Source organism: Cupressus sempervirens, chromosome 10 (genome assembly GCF_028749045.1).
Source record: "Cupressus sempervirens isolate cs-2001-9-10 chromosome 10, ASM2874904v1, whole genome shotgun sequence".
NCBI lineage: Eukaryota > Viridiplantae > Streptophyta > Pinopsida > Cupressales > Cupressaceae > Cupressus > Cupressus sempervirens.
The window spans coordinates 262,093,940-262,118,845 of record NC_143127.1 but is presented as its reverse complement, the minus strand read 5'-3'; the positions used below and the strand labels follow the sequence as shown (position 1 = coordinate 262,118,845).

At 36.8% G+C, this 24,906-nt stretch overlaps 1 protein-coding gene across 1 annotated transcript; it reads left to right on the top strand.

Moving 5' to 3' along the window:
* Positions 1-1,345: 1,345 nt before the first annotated feature.
* Positions 1,346-24,694, top strand: LOC149533639 (uncharacterized). Its single transcript, XM_089804295.1, has 7 exons — positions 1,346-1,686; positions 21,473-22,232; positions 22,398-22,696; positions 22,812-23,209; positions 23,328-23,551; positions 23,677-23,864; positions 23,971-24,694. Exons 2-7 carry the CDS (start codon positions 21,493-21,495, stop codon positions 24,585-24,587), a joined length of 2,466 nt encoding a protein of 821 aa, XP_089660421.1. The 5' UTR covers positions 1,346-1,686; positions 21,473-21,492; the 3' UTR covers positions 24,588-24,694.
* Positions 24,695-24,906: the final 212 nt, after the last annotated feature.

Below are 24,906 nucleotides of genomic sequence, written 5' to 3'. Positions count from 1 at the left end.
GATGTCTTGAGAAGCAACCCATGATAGTTTGCTATTGAATTTGTAACTTGAAACCATTTTAGTGATCCCATTATGATTCACACAATGCCAAGTCCCCAAGGAACCAATAACAAGGTTGAAGCATTGGCATTGTTATTTGGTGTTCAACATACTCTAAGGACAAGTTGCATATAGATTCACATTAAGGGCGATTCTACACTTATTGTGGAGGCCATTAAATTTTAGAAGTGCTTTAATTGGTGCATTAAATACATCATGACCAAAATCTGGAGTATTATGCAGACATTTCCATCTATTCATATCACTCACGCATACCATGAGGGAAATAAATTGGCTGACAACCTTGCAAACCATAGTTGTGATGGTAGAACATTGCATTTCAAAGGGCTATTGCTGCAGATTTTTGATTCCCCATTTATTATGAAAATCATAAATGAAGATCACATAAGATATGCATAATTATCTACATGCTTTAGTGAATATACGCATAGGCCAAAAGACTTATATACTCTTTTTAGTTCCATTTCTCTGTTTTAGGCTTCCATGCCTTTGTAAAAACTCTTTATTTTAATATAATTCATATAGGCTTTGATCTTTTATTTATAAAAAAAACACTGATCTTACTATATACTGCACATATATTGCCTCTTGTTTAAACTTTTAAAAAATTGCAAAGAATAGATTGTAATTTGAGCAGAGTTTATACATACACATATTTGGATCTAAAATATTCTAAGTTCTTTCAACAAAATAAGCCACTCACAAATATTAAATTTATCAGAAGAATAAATTGAAACCATCTTATTTGTTGGGGCTCAGTGCTCAAATGCCATCACATTCTGTTCTAGTTTGAGTTGAGTTGTTGAAGAACTCAACTTTAGCTCGAAAGTGGTTTTCTATGGATGATACTGGTGAACATAGCATAGAGAAATCAATTTTTTTAACCTGTTGTACCAGATTTGGAGATTGTGCAGTACCTTCTCCAAACCTTTAAAACATATTTGAAACCTACAAAACCCTCATTTAAAACACCAAAATAGTTTTTTGAACTGTGTTGTTAACAATGGCTTCTATGTCCTTCTTGGAAGATAGTGCAGAGTTCACGTTCAACTTAGAAACTTCATGTTTAGTCAATAAACTTCCAATACCAATACCAAAATAAATTCAAGAACTTATAAGTACTTTTTTGAAAGAGTCTAAATTAATAAAAATTAAATTTTCCCCTAGCTATGTTTACTTTAAACCAATGAACATTAAGATAATTAACATTTTTAAAATATGTATAAATATATTAACATAGAAAATATGCATAAGTTTGGAAAAAATTCTTAAATATTATAGATTAATGTATTTCATTATTTGCATCCAACTGGTGCGTATATCCTGGCGTTGTCACTCCTAGCGGGAGTAGCCTTATGTATTGACTGCTCCATCTTGACTGGCACTGAACGTGAGTTAAGATCTTGAGTCGTGGACTTCCTAAACAACAACTTCGTTGGATCCTAGTGTTTCTCATCACAGTTGTTGTCTCATTTTGGTGCATAACATTTGTTTGCCCTAGTGTGGAGGAAAGCCAAGCTCAACGATTCTCACTTTCAGAAGTGACGGGACTGTCATTTGGCGAGAGTGACTAATATGCAATTAGCGCGAGGAGGAACTCAACAGATTGACCTATTCTTGAGCCAGGTATGTAAATGAAGTCTGAATTTCGAATTGTCATCTGTCATTGTTAATGCACAATAATTTCATAAGCAAGATAAACGAATGACATCGTATTATCTTTTGTGCAACAATTTTCAATATATTTTGCGCATCAATAAAGAGGCGAGGTTTGCACCATGATGAGTTTATTAGTACCGCAATTATTTACATCATTGAGTTCATTATGTCATTGCTAAGTTTTTGTTGAATGCATGAAACAAAACAAATACATTAACCTGAAACCTGCAAACTCAGGAAATATTAACAGTGCAGTAAGAGGTACAAGTCTGGACAAAATAGGGCACATGGGGAAGGGATCACCTTAAAATACCTAACTTTTAAACCTAATGTCTCAAGAACTTATCAAATTAGGCTTCTAACAAGTGGACACATTGATGAGGGCATTCTTTTTTATTTCCAATTGAAGTAATAGACCTTTTTCAAATAGGTCCCAGATTCTACTATTTGGAGGATAGTTTTGGTGGCTTCGAATGGAAAAATGATGGGGAACTTGTTGCACACAGGTAGCCTGATGGCGGTAGGGATACCTTAGGCAGGGGTTTTCTGCTTCTTGTTTTCCATTAGAAGGGTGGTGTTGGGGGTGGATGGTTGCAGATAAGGAGTTCGGGTTGTTTGCGTTGGATTCTGGGGAAGTCAAGGGGGAGCCTCTGCAATGAATCTAACAATCAGGTTCTTATGTTTGAGAAAAAACCTATTTCGCTGTCACTAGATAAACATTTGAAATGGTTTTCTACTCAGAACCTGTTTGATCTATTCAAAACCTACCTCTGTTACAAACACTTGAGAATATTTTCTCAGTGGCACTCGAGATTTAAAAACCCTTAATCTAAATGATAGAAAATTAGGAAAGGAGCCATCTTAGTGTCTCTTTCGTTCTTTTATTTTTCTAATCCAACATTGCCAAATTTCCTCAAATAGTCTTCTGAGATAATCATTGGGCTGCGAGTAGCGTTCATATGATCTATTTTGATTCATTTGTATATTGTTTCTCGTATATTAGAATATTCTATCTGATTATGTTTGTTGTCCAAAGGTTATTCTATTATTCGATGTGAGTAATTCTTTGCACCAGTACAATGTTAAGTTTTGTTTTTGTGATGTGGATGCTTATGCTTAGAGGACTGTATCTAGGTGGGCCAAAAATTCATTCTAATAAAAATATTGGGGCCCTGGCCCAAAACTTTATATTGGAGCTTTGTGTCAAATATTTTATACAATCATGGAATCCATTAAGATCATTTTTCTCTAAGGCACTTTGGGAGATACATTAAGGCTCTACTTCTTTGAGTTATTTTGACGTATAGTTCAAGCATTGTCTACACTTCTACTTACAACGTGCAAATGAGGATGTTGAATCTAGTTTTACACCTACAAATTACATTGCTTAAATATTTATGTTAACTTTTCAACTAATCCATTTCGTGTCTATCATTGAAACCGATTAATCCAAGCGAGGACACATCTTTGATGCATTTTGTCAGACAATTTACAAGCATTGTCTATATTCTATTGTTTGCAAATGTATTTGCCAAAACATTTAAATCTTAAGGCATCATGTCAAATAAATCACGAGCAGTGTCCATTTGAAGATTTTAAAACCCGTCAATTTAATCTGCAATGTATAGGTCTTATAGTCATTACATTGCACAATATGGCATTAGTTTTAGTTACATTATGAAATAGTTTACACACCTTTATCGTGCCACGACCAGTAAAAGTTCCAGAACTTGGTTAAATAGCCACTGAGTACGTTACGTTGAAAGTTTCTAGAGCACTTTTAACAAATTTATTTCGGTGCATTCCTTACATATCATGGAATTTCCTACTCTTTTTTTTTGGGGGGGCGGGGGGGCGGGAGGGGCGAATTTGTTCTGTTTGAATGAATGAATGAACACTACTCAGATGCAAAAGCATCAAAAACTAATGTCCTTTGTCATAAACCATTTATTTTTAGCCAAATATATTGAACTTCATTGCCATCTGGAATCTTATTGAAACCATTTTTCCTTTATAAAAATTGATGAGTAAAAACATAAGAATAAAATAACAAATAAATAAAATTTCCTCCAATCATTCGACCATTCCGAATTTTGAATTTTTGATATGGTACTGGGGAGGTCAGCTACGATTCCAAGAAGTGGAAATTAAAGAACGGTTATAAAAGGGGGAGGAGATTTAAATAATTAAGATAAGTAATTGTTGGGTGTCAATCTTCCTCCTTTTGTATGAAATTATCAGGAGTGGGATCCATTCTATTTTTAGTCCGCGGATAAGATCTAGCAGAGGTTTAAGCATTCATGAGGTCATTTTTATATTCCTTTCTTAGCATGCATACTGGCTCGATTTTTGGCATCCAAGAATAAGACATTTTCTTTGGGGTCATCCCTTCTAATAGGAGGGAATGGCCTGAAGCTTAGTATCATTTCATGTCGCTGCCCCTTTTACCAGGCCTGAGCTTTATTGGCCCACTGTCTAATGGTCAATTCCCTGTGAATCCTTGATGGCCAATGTTTTTAGATTCATAAGTATTTCTCTTCTATTTAAAAAATGATCGTTAGCATCATTAATAGGAGATAAATAAAAGGAGATGAACGCCACGTAGGAGCACAAGCTTCAGAGAATTTTCCATTGGACGATCCTCACATAAGGAGTGTGGTGACACGAAGTTTTCCTGAGCATATATCTGTATCTTTGGTGACACAAAATTTTGCCTTGTTTAAGAGGGATATTTGTCTTCTACTAGCTCAAGGGTGGGAGATTTTTTTCAATCAACATACTATATTTAGAAAGAAATGCAAAAAATAGTCACACTCGTAATATGACAGAGAAGTCAATACTGCTGAAGGCGTCAACAATTCACACTCCTTGTTTGTGCTTCCAACTTTGGTTAGCATAATGAATAATCCATGCTATATATATGGCAACTCAAGTTTGAGTTGTTGGCAGGAAGACTTTAGTTTAATTATATTTGTGTCATAGAGTTCTAGTTTGAACAAATAACTAACTGTAGATCTGTCTCTTAGATCAAGTTAGCTTTCTAGAGTAGTTCACTTGTCAAATCCTCTTATTGTGTTGTCAAACTCTTAACAGTTTGTTGTCAATCTCCTTTGCAATATTTTAGGAATGTAGGTTGTTCATTGAGTTTTATAAATAGGCTTCCATTATTTAATAATATCAAGTTGCTAGTTTTTTTTTTCTCTTATCTATTTTCTTCTTGTGTATTGCATCTCTATTTTTCCATTAGTATCAGAGCCAAGTATGAGATTCATTTAGTGGTCTTTTTAAAAATTCTTTGGAGTGCTGAAGATGCAATATGTTTACAAAAGGAGATTATGCAAGTAATATTAGCTAGTGTGCCGATATCATTGGTGTTATTTAGGAAAAGTAATCATTGTGACAATACTCTCTTGTAGTGCTGAAGATGCAATATGTTTACAAAAGGAGATTCTGCAAGTAATATTAGCTAGTGTGCTGATATCATTGGTGTTATTTAGGAAAAGTAATCATTGTGCCAGTACTCTCAAGTGTAAGATTTTTTTTTTTTTGGTAAAATTTTCTTCTTAGCTTTCTATTGTTTTGTGATGGTCAGTCTTGTAGATTATTATCATATTGAATCAAATAAGTTAGATGGTACCAATTATGTTAATTGGAAGTTCAAGATGCAGACTCTAATGGAGGTGCATAATGTTTGGGCCATTGTAAATGGCAAAGAGGCCAAGCCTACATCACCTACAACACCACCAACTATTGGCTAAGATTGGGAGAAAAGATAAATAAAAGCCAAAATTCTCTTATGCGTGTCAGCAAAAGACTCAATTATCCCTCACATAAGAGACATTACTACTTCTAGTGGTACATGGTCAACTTTGAAAGGTTTGTGTGAGATTAAAAACTCAAATAGAATTCTTTTTTAAAGAGAAAATTACTGTTTATCAAAATGGAAGTAAATGTAAGTGTTAGTGAGTTTCTATCAAGAGTTAAGGAATTGAGGGATAAGTTATTTGATGTTGGTGAACAAGTATCTACTAACAGTTATTTTGAATAGAATGGTTAGTGATTATCAAGTTTTCACTACTGGTTTAGCTACAAGAGAAAATACACCTTCGTTTAAGAATTTGGCAGGTATCCTTCTACAAGAAGAGGGTATGAAGAAGCATGTGGATAACAGATCTCAAAGTGTAGTTAGCATTGATGGTGAAAGACAAAAAGCCACATAAAGGAAATTAATGGTCAAAGAACAAAGGATGGGGTAAATTTGACAACCAAAGGAACAAAGAAGAAGAAATGTATCACGATGGGGAAGCATCAAAATTAATTGTAAAGAAAAATAGAAATTGTAATTATTGTGGCAAACTTGGTCATTATGCATATGAATGTTACAAAAAGAAAAATAATGAGTCCAAAAACAACAAATATGAGAGTAAATTTGTGAATAGTGAGGATAAAATAAGTGATATTCTTCAGGATTTAATGTTGGTTGTCTCTGATTAGGCTCTTTCACCTGAATCAAGTGATTGTAATAATTGGTTTATAGATTTAGGGGCATCAATCCACATGTCATGTCATAGAAATTGGCTCAAAAATTTTCAAAAGAAAGATGATGGTAGAAAGATCTTTTTAGGAGATAATAAGTCACACAATGTAAAAGAATGTGGTGATATAAATGTACAACTACCTAATGGTCATGTAAAACAACTTTCTAATGTTATGTTCTAGGACTTGAGAATAATTCAATTTTAATTTCAGCGAGTGCTGATCAAGGTCTAAAAGTTGAATTCTTGAAGACAGGTTGTCAAGTTAAAGATATGGAAAATCACAATAATGTGATTGCTGAAGGAATTAAGATGAGAGGTTTGTATAAATTTGATGTCAAAATGTAGAGTCATCATGCAATGACTCCTGCGTGTGTATCTATTGAAGAGCTATGACATAAGAGGTATGGTCGTTTAAATTTAAAAGATCTGATTTCTCTACAAAGAAAAGAGATAGTGCTAGGTCTTCCAATATTTAAGGATAAACAAATCAGTTGTGATGGATTTGCATTAGACAAACAACATAGAAATGAAATTCCAATAAGAACCAATGTAAAGGAAAGAAGTATTCTTGAATTAGTGCATTGAATTAGTGAATTATGCAAACTCAATCACTTGGGGGGGCATCTTACTTTATTATATTTGTTGATGATTGCACTAGATACACTTGGGTGTATTTCTTAAGGAATAAGATTGAATTTTTTGAATATTTAAAAGATTTCAAAATAATGGTAGAAAAACAAATAGCTCGCAATGTTAAGATTCTTAGATCAGATCAAGGGGGGATATACTTCTGAACTTTTTGTGAAATAATGCAAAGATAATGACATTATTAAGAAATATGTAGTTTCCCATAGTCCTCAACAAAAGGGTGTAGCTGAAAGAAAAAACAGAACAATTGTTGAATGTGCTAGGAGTATGCTGAAAGAAAAGAATCTCCCTAATAATGTGTGGGCTGGAGCAATTAATACAACTATCATTTGTTAAATTTGAAGACCTACCAAGTATCTTGCAAATAAAACTCCTTGTGAAGCTCTTCTTGGAATTAAGCTGGTTGTTAGTCATTTGAGAATTTTTGAAAGTGAGGCATATTTTCATATTCCAAAAGAGAATAGAAGGAAACGTGACTTGAAGTCATTCAAACGTGGCCTATAGGATGTATAATCCAAATGCTCATAAGGTATTTGCTAGTAGAGATTTTATATTTCATTAATTTGCAGATGTTCAAAAAGAAGAAAAGGTGGACAAAACTATTTCATTGAAACTACTTGAAGAAGACAATGAAAGTTCAGATATTGTAGATCAACAAACTCATGATCAAAGTGGGCATGAGACAAGTCAAGTTGAGGCCAATCCATCTAATAATGGCAATAAGAAGATCTACAAGGCAAATCAAGGCACCAATTAGATAGACTGATTATGGTTTAATGACACCAGTGATGAGTGTAGATGAAACTCAAAATTTTGAAGAAGCTAAGAATCATAAAGAATGGATGAATGCAATGCAAGAAGAATATGTTTCAATTATGAATAATGACAATTGGGAACTAATTGAACTACCAACAAGTAAAATTCCTACTAGTTGTAAATGGTTGTTTAAAACAAAGTTTAATGTTTTGATGGCTGTTGATAAATTCAAAGCTAGATTAGTTGCATTAGGGTACTCACAAAATGAAGGAATTGATTATGAAGATACTTTTGCATTGTTACCTAAAATGAATACTATTAGACTAATGATTGCACTCGCTACTAAATTTGATTGGGTTCTTTATCAAATGGATGTTAAATTAACATTTTTTAAATGGTGAATTAAGACAAAATCTATCTCGTTCAACCTGAAGTATTTATAAAATAGAGAAAAGAGCATTTGGCATGTAAATTAAAAAAGACATTATATGTTCTCAAACAAACACCAAGATCATGGTATGAGAAAATTGATAAATTCTTCTTTTAACAAGGATATATCAAGAGTAAAAATGATCCGAATTTGTACATAAAGAATGATGAATAGGGGAATGTTGTTTTGATTTCTTTGTATGGTAGATTACTTAATGATAACAGGAATTTCTATAGAGTGGTTTGATGCAATCAAGATAGCTTTATCACAGGCATTTGGAATGAAGGATTTTGACCAAATGCATTAGTGCTTAGGAATTGTAGTATGGAAACAAATGGTAGGACTTTGGTTACTCAAAGTAAATATGCAAATAAGTTTAATCCAAAAGTTTAATATGCAAGATTGTAAAGTAGCATGTACTCAACCGGAACACAATTTCAAGTTCTCTTGTGATAGAGACACTTCAAAAGTCAATGGGACATTATATAGGCAGTTGGTGGGAAGTCTAAACTACTTGACCATGACAAGACCTGATATTTCATATTTTGTTAGCATACTTAGCCAATTCATGGGTAATCCTCTTGAGGTTCATTAGAATGCAGCAAAAGAGTCCTTGGATATCCACAAGGCAACATATATTTTGGCATTTAATATACTAACCATTTGAATGTTGAGTTGAAAGGTTATTCTAATTTTGATTTGGCAGGAGTTCCAGATGATCATAAATCAACAATTAGTTATGCATTCAATATAGGATCGGGTGTTGTCTCTTGAGTAGCAAGAAGAACTAACTATTTATCTTTCATCTACTAAAGCTGAGTACAAAGAATTATGTAATGCTACCTATAAAGCAATTTGGCTAAGGAGAAGACTTGAAGATATGGGGACAAAAGCAAGAAGAGTCTACTTCAATCAAGCATGCCAATCAAAGTAGAATCAAACTTGCAAGAAATCCTATTTATCATGCAAGATCAAAGCATATTGAAACACACCATTATTTGTAAGAGAGAAAATTCGGTCTCAAGAGATAGAGCTGAACCATTGCAATATCAGTGACAATGTACCGTATATATTTACCAAGTCCTTGGAAAAAATAAAGTTTGCAACATTTAGAGAAATGTTATGGGTCAAACAAGATCGAATTACTCCTTAAGGAGGAGTGTTAGAATAATGTATAATCCGTGCTGCATAAGTGGCAAATCAAGTTTGAGTTGTTGGAAACAATAATTTAGTTTAATTGTAGTTGTGTCCTAGAGTTCTAGTTTGAACAAATAACTAACTATAGATCTATCTCTTAGATCCAATTAGCTGTCTATGGTAGTCCACTTGTTCAATACTCTTGTTGTACTCTCAAATCCTCATAGTGTGTTCTCAAAGTCTTAAAAAGTTTAATCAACAATGCTTTTTAAAGAAAAACCAATGCTGGAATCCTTGCTTTCCAATGCCAAGATTCTATCCTCTAACCCTTTAATGATAGCTAGGGTCAGACTGAGTATCCACTAGAGACTCTGTATCATTTGCAACTTGAATGATAGCTCTGCCCGTATTGGGGTTCTCTAACTTCCCAAAGAGGATCTTGATATGGTTGTTAGAAGCCTTGAAGATTTTGTAGCTTTAATCAGCAATGCTTTTCAAAGAAAAACCAATGCTGGAAACCTTGCTTTCTATTGCTAAGATCCTATTCTCTAACCCTTTAAAATCAGCAATGCCCTTCCCTTTCCCAATCACATCAGCATTGTCTCCCATGTTAAGGTTGACCTTATGCACCAAATCCTTAGCAACAACAACTGCCTCCAAAATGTCCACCTCACTTTCCATAGCTTTGATCTTAGATGGATTTCCTTGAACTCATGGAAGGACCATTTAATTGCTCAATAAAAATCCCAACACCCCATTGTTGGTGATGAGGAGAACATCAAGCCCAAGATCTTTGCTGGCATCATTGAGAATGAGCATGGAAGGGTCAATCATCTGGTCGGGATTCACATCTCCCTTCTCCTTAGCATTGATGGCCAAATTAATCTTCTACCTCTGGACCCTTATCTTCAACTTCTCCAAATCCTCATCCTTCTAGTTCTCAGGATCATTATTCTGGGGGATGTTATCATTAGGGATATCAATATAAATAGGTCAGTCCTCTTATACATGATTTTGTTTGAGGAGTGGCTTTCCTCCAAGCTAAGGGAGTTGTATTCTCCCTATACCTTCCCTAATTGCTCATGTGGATCAAGGTTATGTCATAGGGTTTGCCAAACATCCCGTATTTTAAAGTTTGGCGAATTCTTATAAAATCTAAAACATTTGCTCAAATTTGCCTTGTAATTCATAGAGAACAAGGTTTAGGCGCTAGTTCTTATCTAGAAATCACAAAAGATAAAGTGTTTGAGACCATTTGGGAGCCAAAAACAATGATAACAACGATAAGCCTAACAGTTTAATTTTACCCTAAATAATTATTATAAACAATTTTTAGGAAAGCCCCACCCTTGCAATGTATTTGATCAAGTACTAGAAGGGAAACATTGATGTCCATCACATATTAGAATGATGTTCATTGCACCTTGAAGTCCATTTTGCCCTATGACAAAAATGAAGTTTATCTAGAAATAGCTACGAATTTTATCAAGTTCATGTTTAAGTTTTGAAATATTTATTTATTTATTTTTGTTATAGATTGAAAGAATGTGTAGTCAGAGTTTAGTGGATGGGGAGGGATCCCAAAGATTTAAAATTGATAAAAGTTATCCTTTGTGGAAGTTTATAGCAAGAATTGAACAATGTGTTGGAGGTGGAGGGTATATATGGAAATGCAATTTTTGCCAAACCCAATATGGAAGCTCATATTACTGAGTTGAACATCATTTCATAGGCCCTGTAGGTCAAGGGATTAACATGTGTGAGGGCCCCCCCAGGTGGAGATAGGAAGGGGTTGCCGGTTTCTCAAATAGTAGGCATGTTAAAAGAACAACAAGAGGTTGATAGGTTAGTGTTAAAGGGGAAAAATGTTTGAATAAAGAAATAACCACCAATACCACCCTCTCAAACAACCACTAGACAACATCCCTTCCTACCTACCCCTTCTATAAATGAAGAAGAAATAGAAATACCCCCATCCTTGTAATGTTCTGGACCTTTGGAGACTAATTGGACACACCTGAAATAACACTGTACGGAATGGATGATGTACGATGATGCAGAAATTGGGGTTCATACGGGGAAATGTAGGGATACTGGCACAATATGGTGACAAAGAATGGATTGAAGCCAAGGCCATATGGTATTACCTTGTTGGTTGTATAGTGGAATGTATGTAATGGCCATACAGTAGGCAGTTGAGGGCTGCACGGTAGAATGAGGGATAACTGTGGACACTTGGATGGTGTGTGAGAGAACAAGGGAAGGTCGTACGGTATGGCTGTATGGTGTATGGGAGATGTTGCTTGATAGTGATCAATTCCGCTGTACTGTAGATTGTAGGAGGGGAGTGAAAGCCCACATGGCCGTATGATGATGGGATGAGGCCGTAAGTTAGAGACTAAGCAACTGCCAAATGGAGGGTTGTATCGGGTGATGGACGGAGCTTGAAGTGTGCGGCAATGCGGATGATAGAATGTATTGACGGTACACCAATGTGCGGAGAAAACACAAATGTTTGCCAGAGATTGAACAGGAGAGAGCATATCAAAATTAAACAAGTTACTTTCTCCAATTCGCAATATAATGGTGCTCTAATTTTCCATATCCGAGCGAAGTATTACAAGCGATGGAATAGGGTGAGGGTTGAATCCCACCGAAACTGGAAAAGCCAAATAGGGAGGATCTTTCACTTTTGAAATGGTAAACAATAGAGAATCCCAAGTATAAATAATAAAATCAAATCACATGCCTAACAACTACCTACAAGCCATGTTTAGATACCCATTGAGGAAAACTTTCCGAGGGTGTACAAAGATAGCCGACGGCTACACAAAACTACAGAAACAAAACGAAAATGGGTCCGAGATATATTAAATCAATTGGCGTATTAACAATAGTTTGATTAATAATTTATTTTATAACGAGAACATTACAGTCCTGTCTCAATTTTTTCTTGTCCTCAAGCAAATGCAATGCTAGATGTTGTAGATTGTGCTTGCTCTCCCATGTCGTGTAATCCAACGACAAGTGTTTCCAACGTACCAAATATTCCTTGACCGTGCGGTTCGGCAAGGTCTTCTCACGTACTTTGATGATCTCAGTCAGTTCCAATATGAGCTTTTCTTCTTCATTGAGCGATGAAAGGTCTATAGCTATTGTGACGTTCTATCCTACAACTTTATTAAGAAAGGAGACATGAAAAATGTTATGAATATGGCTCCCCTCTAGAAGTTCCAACTCATAGGCAACTTCAACGATGCGGCGAACTACTCGATAAGGGCCATAAAATCGTGGCTCCTATTTTTCTTTCCCCTTTTCCTGCAATGACGATTGATGGTATGGTTGAAGTTTGAGATAGACCAAGTCTCCCACTTCGAAACTTCTGTCGATTTGGTGTTTGTCGTCTTACATCTTTTGTTGATTCTATCCCTGTTGTAAGTTTTCCTTTAAGCATCTCAGGATGTCCTGTCCCTCTTGAAGCCAGTCCCTCCGCATTGGTGCGCAACTGTCACCCAGAATTGTGTTGATGAAGGAAAGGGATTTGTACCCGTATAGTGCTTTGAAAGGTGCCATCTCAATGGACATGTGGTCTTATAGCAATGTTCCCCTAGGTGTATCCATTTGATCCACGCCCGTTGTTGTGCCGAAACATAGTTTTGAAGGTAGCCTTTGAGCCACTTGTTTACAATCTCCATTTGTCTATTGTCAAAGGGTGGTAACTAGTACTGGGCAACAATTTTGTTCCTGCTAGCCGAAATAGTTCTGTCCAGAAGATACTAATAAATCACCCATCCCAATCATTGACAATGTTTTGGGGTAACCCGTGCAGACGACAGACTTCTCAAAAAAATAGATCAGCTACCTCTGCAACCTAAAGTTCTGAGTGGATGGCAAAGAAATGTGCGTACTTCGTAAGTCTCTAAACCACCACAAAGATACAACCCTTTCCGTTCACCTTGAGAAGTCTAGTAATGAAATCCATCGAGATACTTTCCCACTTCTGTTCTAGAATTGGCAGAGGTTGCAGTAGCTTGACAGGTAGAGTATGTTCAGATTTGTTCTGCTGGCAAACTGCACTCTCTTACATACTGCAATATGTCTCCTTTAAGACTATTCCATGAAAACTTCTCCCTAAGACGTCTGTAAGTTTTGAGGAAGCCTGAGTGCCTTCCCAAGGGTGAGTCATGTACCTCTTTCAAGATTTTCTGCTTCAATTTGGATTTTGGCACTATATCTGATTCTCATAGTAAATGATGTCATCCACCATTTTGTACCGATCATCTTGGGTGTTGCCATCCATTAGCTCATAGGAAAATGTGTTTTTGGAATACTCTACCAACAAATGTGCTTTCTAGTCAGTTGATATTTGGGTTAGTAAGCAGATGGCGGGTTTCCTGGACAAAGCATGTGCAACCACATTGTTCTTTCCTTTCACATATTCAATGTCAAAATCAAAAACTTGAACCTTGCTTACCTATTTTTGTTGCCTCTTGTTCAAGTCTCGTTGCTCTAGAAAATCTCTCAAACTATTGTGATCCGTACGAATGACAAACTTGGCACCTACCAGATACTGCCAGAATTTTGTTAGTGCATGTACGATGGCCAACATCTCTGTCATAAATGGAATATAAGCTTTTTGTTTGCGTAAGCTTCCTACTCTCATAGGCTACGGGGTGTCTATCTTGCATCAGTACTGCGTCAATGCCTTCTTTGGATGTGTTGCACTCTAGAATGAACGGTCGATTGAAATCAGGTAATGCAAGTATGAGACAAGTGTTCATTGCTTCTTTTAGCTTATCAAAAGTGAGTTGCGCCTTTTCATCCCATTGGAAGCAACCTTTTCTTGTTAGATCTGTTAATGGGGCATTGAGCTGAGAGAATCCTTTCACAAACCTCCAATAATAACTACACAGTCCAAAAAATCCTCGCAACTCCGTGAGTGATTTTGGGGGAGACCAATCAAGGATAGCCTGAATCTTCTGCTGATAAACCTGAACCCCATATTTATTGACGACATGCCCTAGCTACAATATTTTTGTTAGACTGAATTCACACTTGGATTGATTGGTGAACAAGGACTGACCCTTCATGATCCTTAGGACTTCATCCAGATGCTTCAGGTGCTCTTCCCATATCTTGCTATATATAAGAATATCATCAAAAAATACCAATAAGTACTTACGCAATTGTTTGTTGAAGATGTGATTCATGAATGATTGGAGTGTAGTAGGTGCATTCGTCAATCCGAATGGCATGACCAAGAACTCATAATGCCCATAGCGACAACGAAAGGCCGTCTTTTCCACGTCTTCTTCCCTCATGCAGATCTGATGGTATATGGAACGAAGATCTATTTTTGAAAAATAGATTGCTCTATGTAATTCATCCAACAACTCATCAAGGATGGGATATCTATTTTTTATTGTTCTTCTGTTCAATGCACGGTAGTCCACACACATGCGCATCGTTCCGTCCTTAACCAATACCACCGATGACGCGAAAGGGCTAGAATTGGGATGGATCCATCCTTTCTCCAACAATTCTTGAATTGTCTTTTTGATCTCATGTTTGAATTTCTTGGGATGGCGGTAGCATGTGGTTATGACCGGCTTGGCTCCTGCTTCTAACTTGATAGTAGGTTCAAACCCTCGATAAGGAGGTATTCTAGGAGGAATGTCTATAAAAACTTTATCATGATCACTCAAGATATTCTGGAGATCATCATCTTGAGGAGGTGTCCATTGCCCTTTTATAGGTTCTATCGAGACAAAATAGTGTGTAACCCAAGCAATGTCATCACCCCAAAAAATTGCCTCCATCTGATGTGTAGAAACTTCCTTCGGACCCTCATTTTCCATTCCTCAGAGAACAACCTTCTTTCCATCGACAACAAAAGTGAAGTCCATTTGTTTGAAGCTCTGAGTGTATTCATCAAGTGTCTCCATCCATTGTATGCCCAGAATAACCTCCATATCATCAAGGTCCACTATGAAGAAATCCTCAATCACCGTGTGATTCGCCATTGTGATACTTAGTTGAGGAACAAGGTGTGTGTAGGGCAACAGGGTCCCTCTGACAACCTGGACTTGGAATCCTACGTGTGACTCAGTAGGTAGACATCTTCGTTTCACTAGGGATGAGTTTATGAAGTTGAGAGTGGCTTCGCTATCGAGCATCACCATGACTCTTTGTCCTTGAAGAGTTCCCTGTACATAAAACACTGTACACCTTGGGCTCCTAGCCAAGGCAATAGTTCCTCTGCGCTGTACTAATGCCGCAATTCTCTTCGTACAGTTCAGACTAAGCATTTTGGTATCTTCGTGGTACTGGTTGTCTTCAGAGGGTAGATCTTTTGTTTGTCCTCATCATTGGACACAACTTCAATGTAGTGAATGTTTCCTTTCTTGAGGCATTTGTGTTCAAGTTCCCATGGTCCCTTGCAGTTGAAACATAGTTTCTTCCTTCGGAGCTCCTAATTGGTAGCTTTGTCCAACGACGACTTCCTTGACGGAGGTTTATTATCTTTGTCTCTCAGGAACACTGGCGGTTTGGAATGTGAATAACCTCTAGAGGATAACACTGATGATGATGCCATACTCCGTGCCTTCTTAATGGTTTCCGACAGGGTGATAGGATTGAACCCTTTTGCCTAACCTTTCAGTGGTTCTATTTGTCTGCCCATGAAGAGCACTATCCGTCTTCTTTCAAAAATGTCCATGACCAAAACAAAGAGTTTCTGAAATTACGAAATGTACTAGTCAACTGATACAGTTTGCCTTAGTTGTGCCAAATCTTTGAAATTGAGTTTCAGGTCTTTACCATCAAATTGATCTATCAATCTTTCAGTGAATTCTGCATAGTTATTTATTTAATCATGCCCCAGTGTGATGGTACCATGATGCCACCATTCATGCACTACTCCCTCCAAGTGTAAGGTCACAAATTTACTTGTTTCTTCTTCTTGCATGGGATTGAGTTGGAAGTAAGTATCTGCCTTCATTATCCATGCTTGCGCAGATATGGATTCAGAGCCATCAAATTGTGATAGATTTACTTTACTCAACTTCTTCCTAAGATCATCGTTAAAATATCCTTTGTTTCCACCTCCCAAATATCTCATTCTTAGATCTGTGCAATCTTAGAAGGATATATCTTCCTCCAAATTTACAATCTTTCAGTCTTCTCTTAGCTGTTCTTACTTTTTTCAAAGGTCGGCTACTTCTCTTCGTGTGGTGCCTCCGTCTGTGGGGGAAAAGACGATATGGAAGGTTGAGTATGTGTTGGATGAGGGTTTTCTTTACTCGACACCGAGTCCGTGCTGTGACCATTTTGTTCACCAGATATTTTATTGTCTGCCAAGTTCTTGAGAGTTTTTTCCATGAGTCGCTTAGTATCATTGATTTGTGTCTGATTCCTCGTAAGTTCTCTTAGTAGTGCAACGAATTCGACAGTTGTGGGTTATGATTCTGTAGCCATTCTATCAACAGAATGGGTTCTTCTTCTCGTTCGACTATAAACTCATTCACTGTCCACAGGCTGGCAAGATTGAAGCTCTGATACCATTGTAATGTTTCAGACCTCCGAAGACTAATTGGACACACCTGAAACAACACTTTACAGAATGGATGATGTATGATGATGTAGAAATTGGGGTTCGTATGGGAAAATGTAGGGATACTGGCATAGTATGGTGACAAAGAATGGATTGAAGGCGAGGTTGTACGTCATTACCTTGTTGGTCGTACAGTGGAATGTATGTAATGGTCGTACGGTAGGAAGTTGAGGGCCATAGGATAGAATGAGGGATAATTGGAGACACTTGGATGGTGCGTGAGAGAACAAGGGAAGGTTGTACGATATGGCCGTACAGTGTATGGGATATGTTGCTTGATAGTGATCAATTTGGCTATACGGTAGATTGCAGGAGGGGAGTGAAAGCCCAAATGGTCATACGATGGTGGGATGAGGCCGTACGTTAGAGACTAAGTAGCTGCTAAATGCAGGGTTGTATAGGTTGATGGAGGGAGTGTAGAGTGTGCGGCAATACAGATGACAAAATGTATGGATGGTACACCAATGTGCAGAGAAAACACCAACATTTGCCAAAGATTGAACACAAGAGAGCATATTAAAATTAAACAAGTTACTTTCTTCAATTTGCAATATGATGGTGCTCTGATTTGTTAGATGTGAGCGAAGTATTATAGGTGATGGAATAGTGTGAGGGTTGAATCCCACCAAAATTGGAAAGCCAAATAGGGAAGATCTTTCACTTCCGAAATGGCGAACAACAGAGAATCCCAATAGGAATTCGTAGTATAAATAATAAAATCAAATCACATACCTAACGACTACCTACAAGTTGTGTTTAAATACCTGTTGGGGAAAACTTTTCGAGGGTGTACAAAGATAGCTGACAACTACACAAAACTATGGAAACAAAACAAAAATGGGTCTGAGATATATTAAATCAATCGGCCCATTATCAATAGTTTGATTAATAATTTATTTTATAACGGGAACACTACAATCTCACAAGAGAGGCCCATTAGATAAGGCATTTAAAAATTAATTGAGAGAAATTGATGACATAAAGGTTGGGCGTTGCACCTTTACGAGTGGTGTTCCATTCAATCTAGTGAGATCATCTTATTGGAGAAAGATGGTGTAAGCAATAAATGAAGCACCTTGTGGTTATCGAGGCCCTGGATATGAAAAGTTGAGAACCACCATATTGCATAATGAGAGAAAGAGTGTAGAAACCCTCCAAGCAATAAGATATTTTTGGATCCAAATATGGGTGAGCATTGTCTCTAATGGATGGAAAGATTGCAAAAAGTGTCCATTAATAAATGTAATTGTTGTCTGCCCAAGGGGGCAATGTTTTCGAGGGCAATTGATTGTGAAGGGTAGGTAAATGATGCAAATTTTATTTCAGGCTTCTTGTTGAATCCATAGAGTCTGTGGAAGTTGACGATCTTGTCCAATCAATAACGAACAATGCTAAAGTTTGTAGGGTTGTAGGTGCTTTGGTAGAAACACAATATGATCATATCTTTTGGACACCATGCACCCTCTACTCAAACTCAGTAATGAAAGCAACTAACACCCAAATTGAATGGGTGAAAAAGTGTATGAGGAGGGTGAGGAGATTGAAATGTTTGTGACAAACCACCTTACATCACAAGCAATTTCTAAAACTTTCTCCCGCTTGGAATTATTGAAGGTAAATTTTAAACTTTATTAAGTTTCATTTATCATTTTGTGTCATACTATACATAATTGAATAAAATATGTTTTGTGTTATTTACATACTTGAAATATGTTATTAACTTACAATTTGAATTAACATGGTAATAGGTTGCTGAAACAAGGTTTTCTTCACACACAATTGTCCTTAGACGACTTGTGAGGGCGAAACAAGCATTGCCCTAAATGGTTATTAGCAACCAATGTGGTGCATGGAAACAAGATGATACAAAAAGGGCTAAAAATGTTAAGGATTTTATTGTGAGTGATGATTTTTGGAATAGGGTGGAATATGTAATAGAATTCACCAAGTCCATCATGTCTATGCTTTGGTTTGTCAACATTGATGCACCTTGTTTGGGGGACACATATGATCTCATGGGCTCCATGCTAGAGAGAGTGAAAATGGTAAGTTTAAATTTTTATACAATACTTTATCCTTGTTTATTGAGAGATTTTGATTTTAAATTTTAATCAACACTACATCAAGATAACTTACATGAACATCATTTGACATCCCAGGTCATACAAAGGAGAGATCGGGATCATTAGGAAACCTTTTACAAAAAGGTGGAGAAAATTGTTCTACATCATTGGAATAGGATGACTACACGTTTACACGTTTACACCTCTTAGCATATCCACTTTCCCTCAGGTATTATAGCAGTGAGATACTTTCTATTCCCGGTAGAGTGACACCATATAGAGATCCTGAGGTTGCTAGTGGGTATAAGAAGGCATTTAGTAGGCTCTTTAGCAATTCCGAGGTGACATCGAATGTTAGAAGAGAGTTTGCAGGCTTTGTCTCATGAAAAAATGCAGACCCTGATGCAATCAATGACCGAAGTAGAATGGACGCCATTAGATGGTGTTACTTACATGGGTAAGGTTACATTTACCTCCAACCTCTTGCCATTAAGATACTGTCACAAGTAAGTATTTAAGTTTATTTATTTTTCCTCCTTTTAATGGCCACTTAGCTTGTAGAATTAACACTTTTAAATTCCTATTGTATTATAATTTACAATTTCTAATTTATAAAATTTTTGCTAGTTGTCTCTCTAAGTTGCAAGCTCTTCTATTGCTGAGAGAAATTGGAGTACATACTCCTATATCCATTCAATGAAGCGTAAGCAGTTGGGTTCCAAGAAAGCAGAGGATTTGGTATATATTCACAACAATTGGGGCTTCCTGTCATGCAAAGATCCAAGATATATGAAGGGGCCAAAGAAGTTGTGGGATGTATTACTCGAGATTGCTGACTTGGATATAATCGTCTTGGATCTAGCTAGAATTGCCTTGCTATATGTTGAGGAGGACAAGGAGGAGGATGTGACAACATCTGGGGTAGTGGATTTGGTTTGAATTCCAATGATGAGGATGTAGATATAGTTGGGGATGAAGCCATTGATCCCTCATTTTTTGATGACCCATTTGACCCTTAAAGGGCATTGGTATCTTTGATACTATGAGTCTATGATAATTGATAAGCTATTAAACATTTATAATTTATCATTATGTTTCAAACTTTATTATCTGTTAATTTGATGAACTAGTTTATGTTTTGAAATTTCATTTTACAATTCAATAGTTCAATGTATGATTTTCTTTACAATCATGAACATAGATCAATGAGCGGGTATTCAATGTTTATCTTTGACACTTGGCATTGATCAATGATCAGGTAATATTGATATATTCATACTATGAAATGACTTGGTCAGTTTTACAATTATACATTTTTTTTTTTGCATATATGTGTGTCTGTGTGTGTGTACTCACGAACCCACCCATGAGCCCAATTTTTTTTTCTTTGCTCGAACCCACAATTCCAAACCCCAAATTTGAATCCATCCTCAAACCCGAATCAGCAACTTAGAGAAATAATCAATAGCTATTATAAACTTTTAAACCTTGATATCTGTGTGTGTGTGTGTGTGATTAATATTATAATTTTTTTACAATCCAAGTTTAGTTTGAGCACTGGTAGGAATGAACTTGGCAAAGAAAATCTATGGTTTTGCTCATAAAAATAAAAGAGAAATGGGGTGAGTGACATAATCATTCATAACAAATACAAATCAGAGAATGTTTATTACAAGCTTTAACATCAAATAGTCTAATCCTTTTTTATAGTTTGTCAATATCGACTTCATTTGATGTTAAAGTTTGACTTCTAGATCTTGCTATGTGATTGCTAGAGTCTTGTATTGATTTCAACAGTAAAGTTCTCATCCCTGCATTGCTAAAAGCATCACAAAATTTCTTTGCCATACTTTTTAGTAACTAGTGAAAAACTGTTGGTTGTCAGAACCATAGATGTGAGTATCGCCGATTAATCGGCGATACGAGATAAAATCGCGATTTTTTGGGGCCGGCGATTTAGTCGCCCCAAAAATCGCGATTTTTTTTTTGCAGATTTTTTCCAAAAAATCGCAGATTAATCGCCTAAAATCGCGATTTTTTTGCAAAAAATCGCTCGCGCCCGGCAGTCACATAAAGTGACGAAAAAACACGTTTTTTTCATTATGTTTTTACATTGCTTAGGGTGTTTTGGAGAGGAGAGGATAGAGAAGGAGTTCTTGGCAAGAAATAGGCAGAATCAAGTGCATTTGGAGGCCTTTTGATTCGATTTCTTCGTTACTAGGTAAGTGATTTGAATCTTTGTTTTTTGTTTTTGCAAGCGATTGTATTTTTTTTTCTTGCATGTAAATGGATAAAAATACATTCCTAATTAGTTAGGAATGCATTTGATGAATGTAAGCAAGATTAAATGCATTCATTTGCATTTTTTTCCATTCTAGATCGAATTTATGCTAAAAATTTGCCCTTTCTAAAAAAATTTGAAACCCTAGCAGCTAGTTTGTTTGAATGTTATTTGGATTTCAATTTATTGGTGCTGTTATTGGAATGTTGCTTGAATTCTTTGTTTAACTGTTAATTTTGATCTTGTTATAATTTATTTATAGTTTTTAAAAAAAATTTGTATGTGTAGGCAGCCCGCAGCAGTTTTAAATGGCAGACAAATGGCCATTGACTCCATGCCCCTCAGGCTACATTGGCACCAGGCCAAAGAATGCGAGAGATCAAGCATGGAAATATGCCTATGAAGCACCTGATGAACCAACCAAAGTGATTTGCATTCGATGTGAAAAAGTAATATCCGGGGGCATTTACCGGTTCAAATATCACATCGCAGGGATCTCAAAACATGATACAAATCCTTGTGAGAATACAACAGAAGAAATAAAAAGGTTTGCAAATGCCTTGCTCGCAGCTGGAGAGCAAAAAAAATTGCAAAGAGAGCGGAATAAATTGCATGTCAGGGCAGCCATAGCAGAGACCCAGGGCAGTTTCGTTGATGTTCAGGAGGAGGAGGCAGCCATTGAGAGCATGGCTGGCTCTTATCGTGGGCCGCGTGTCCGCAAACAGGGTGTTTTTTCTTTCACGAGTTCCACTCCCACTCCCACTCCTACACCTCCTAGCACTTCCGCACCATCAGGATCAGCAGGTGCTTCTGGGATAGGGAGCTATTTTGTGACGAGGCACACACCTGGTGCACAACCTTCATTAGAGGCCACTAGATGGAATAAGGAGGTCCATGACCAGTTGGACAATGCACTAGCAGATTTCTGGGTTTTCAACAACCTTCCTATTAGTGTTGTTGACAGTCCCTATTGGGAGGCTTTGGCCACAGGGTTGACAGTTGCAGGAAAGGGGTACAAGTCCCCTTCTCGTTTTGTGTTGGGTGGCAGGTAAGCGAATAATTTTATTACACTCGATTTCCTTTTAATTTTTAACTTTTTACTTAGTTCTAAATTTTAATTAATTTATCTAGAAATTAGAATGTTGATTACTAAAGTCTAAATCAATTTTAAATTACTAAGAATCTAAGACATAACTAAATTTTGTTTTTGTAGGCTTATTGGAAATGCTGTTGAGAGGGCCAAAGCATTTGTTGAGGAACAGAAACAAGAATGGACAAAATTTGGTTGCACCATTCTTTCTGACGGGTGGACGGATGGGAAGAGCAGGACCATAATTATTTTTTTGGCCTGCTGTAATGATAATGTGGTGTTCCTGAAATCAATCGATGCCTCCAACAAGGTAAAAAATGCTCAGACATTAGCATTGATGTTGGAGAATATGGTCTTAGAGATTGGCATTGAAAATGTGGTGCAAATCATCACAGACAATGCTGCTGCATATGTATCAGCAGGTAAACCGTAATTTTATGTTGCATGTGCATTGTGAATTTCACAACAAGAATTTTTAATAGTTTGATATATTTGAAAAGTTGGAAACTAATTAGTATTTGCTTTTACAATTGGCAGGAAAACTCCTACAGCAGAGGCACCCCACTCTCTCTTGGACCCCGTGTGCAGCACATGTCCTTGACCTTCTTTTGGAGGACATGGGCAAACTTGAGTGGGTCACTCCAATTGTGGAGGATGCAAGGCGGGTGACAAAATACATATACAATCACCCATGGGTCCTTAGCCTGATGAGAGAGCACACTGATGGCAAAGAAATTGTCAGGCCTGCCGTCACAAGGTTTGCAACGATTTTTTTGACATTGCAAAGCATTCTCGATAATTTGGCTTCTTTGAAGCAAATGTTTGTTTCCAAAAAATGGCTTGCTTCCACATTTTCAAAGAAGAGTGAAGGAGAGAATGTTGTGCGGATTGTGTTTGATAAATATTTTGAAGATAAGGCTGATGAAATAGTAAAGGTAACTACAAAACTTTAAGTTTTAGTTTGCACTTTACAACTTTATAACATACTAAGTTTGTAACTCAAGTAAATAATAATTTTGTAACTTGTCAACTAATTTCAAATTTATATTGCAGGTGTCTGAGCCTTTAGTCGGAGTTTTGCGTTTGGTTGATGGAGACCAAACGCCAATGGGTGAACTATATGAGGCCATGGACAAGGCCAAAGAATCTGTCAAAAATTACTACAAGGGGGAAAGCATCAAATATGAACCCATTTGGCAGATCATTGATAGAAGGTGGAATAATCAGCTTCACCAACCCATTCATGCAGCAGGATATTTCCTCAACCCACGTTTTAGGTATACTGTAAGCTCATTCTTACTCAAATTTAAGTTAACAAAGACTTGAGTTCATTTTGCTTTCGTAGGGTGTTGGGTGTGTACTAAAATTGGAAGACTTATTTGTTTTTGGTTTTTGGTTTTAGGGCTGATGGTACATATGCAGATCCTGATGGAGAGGTCATCAGAGGCCTAAGTGAGTGCGTCGAAAAGATGGTAACCAGCGAGGAAACAAGAGATAAAATCATCGCTGAGCAGGAGATCTTCACTTTAGCAGGAGGCAAGGTGTTCTCCACTTCTCTCTGCAAGAGAGCAAGGCTTACACAAACCCCAGGTAATACATTTGCAAACTTCTGAATCTCAAATGCTAAATTAATATTTATGTTTCATTTTTTGTTGTCTATTAGTATTTTCTAACTTGTACAATTTTTGTGATGCAGTGGCTTGGTGGACCACTTGGGGTGCAAGCACTCCAAATCTTGCAAAATTTGCTCTCAGAATCCTATCACAGCCTTGTAGCGCATCACATTGTGAGCGCAACTGGAGTTTGTTTGAGGCCATCCACACAAAAAAGAGAAACAGGTTGTCCCAAAAGAGGATGAATGACATGGTCTATGTGCAATATAATCTTAAATTGCGCATGAAAAAGGCGCAACAAGATCCGCCTGGGCCAATCGATTTGGATGAGATAGATCCTTATTATGATTGGACGGCACAAGAGCAGGCTCCCTTATTTACACAGGAGGACATCTCCAATTTGGAGAGGGAGGCCGCGGAGGAGGCTGCGAAGGAGGAAGGGGGTGGAACTGGATATGACATCGATTTGGATGACATCGAGGAGGGCGATGATGAGGATGATGACATTGAGCTTACTGCAGAGGACCTTGACATCTTGCGCGCAGCGAATGTGGAGATACCGACATCTAGTTCTATAGCTACACCATCTCCTGCATTGGCACAGACACAGACACGGGCACAAACCCTGCGGGGTTCTAGTTCTAGAGCTTTACCCTCTCCCGCACTCGCTAGTAAAGTGACTGGGAAGAGGAAGATGTAGTCCTGTATTTGACATTTGTACTTATTTGTAGTCATGTTGATGTGCTTATTTGAACTCTTTACATTTGACACTTTATTTATGAGAATACTTCTCATGTGTTGTGAACTTGTTAGTTGTTAGTAATTTACAACTTGTCACTACTTACTTGTTAGTAATTTACCAATTAATAACTCTTTTTGCATTGATATATATCTAAACATGATTGTTTCTTATGTATTGTTAGTAATTAAGTCATTAGATGCAAAAAAACATTGAATTCTGTAAAAAAATCGCATTTTTTTATTAAAATTTAGTGGTTTTTTAGTTCCTGATTTTTTCC

Excerpts from the sequence above, each read along its gene's own strand:
- LOC149533639 (XM_089804295.1), top strand. The coding sequence starts at position 21,493 with ATGGCAGACAAATGGCCATTGACTCCATGCCCCTCAGGCTACATTGGC. Across the intron at positions 22,233-22,397 it reads CGTTTTGTGTTGGGTGGCAG|GCTTATTGGAAATGCTGTTG; the intron begins GTAAGCGAATAA and ends TTGTTTTTGTAG. Across the intron at positions 23,552-23,676 it reads TTCCTCAACCCACGTTTTAG|GGCTGATGGTACATATGCAG; the intron begins GTATACTGTAAG and ends TTTTGGTTTTAG.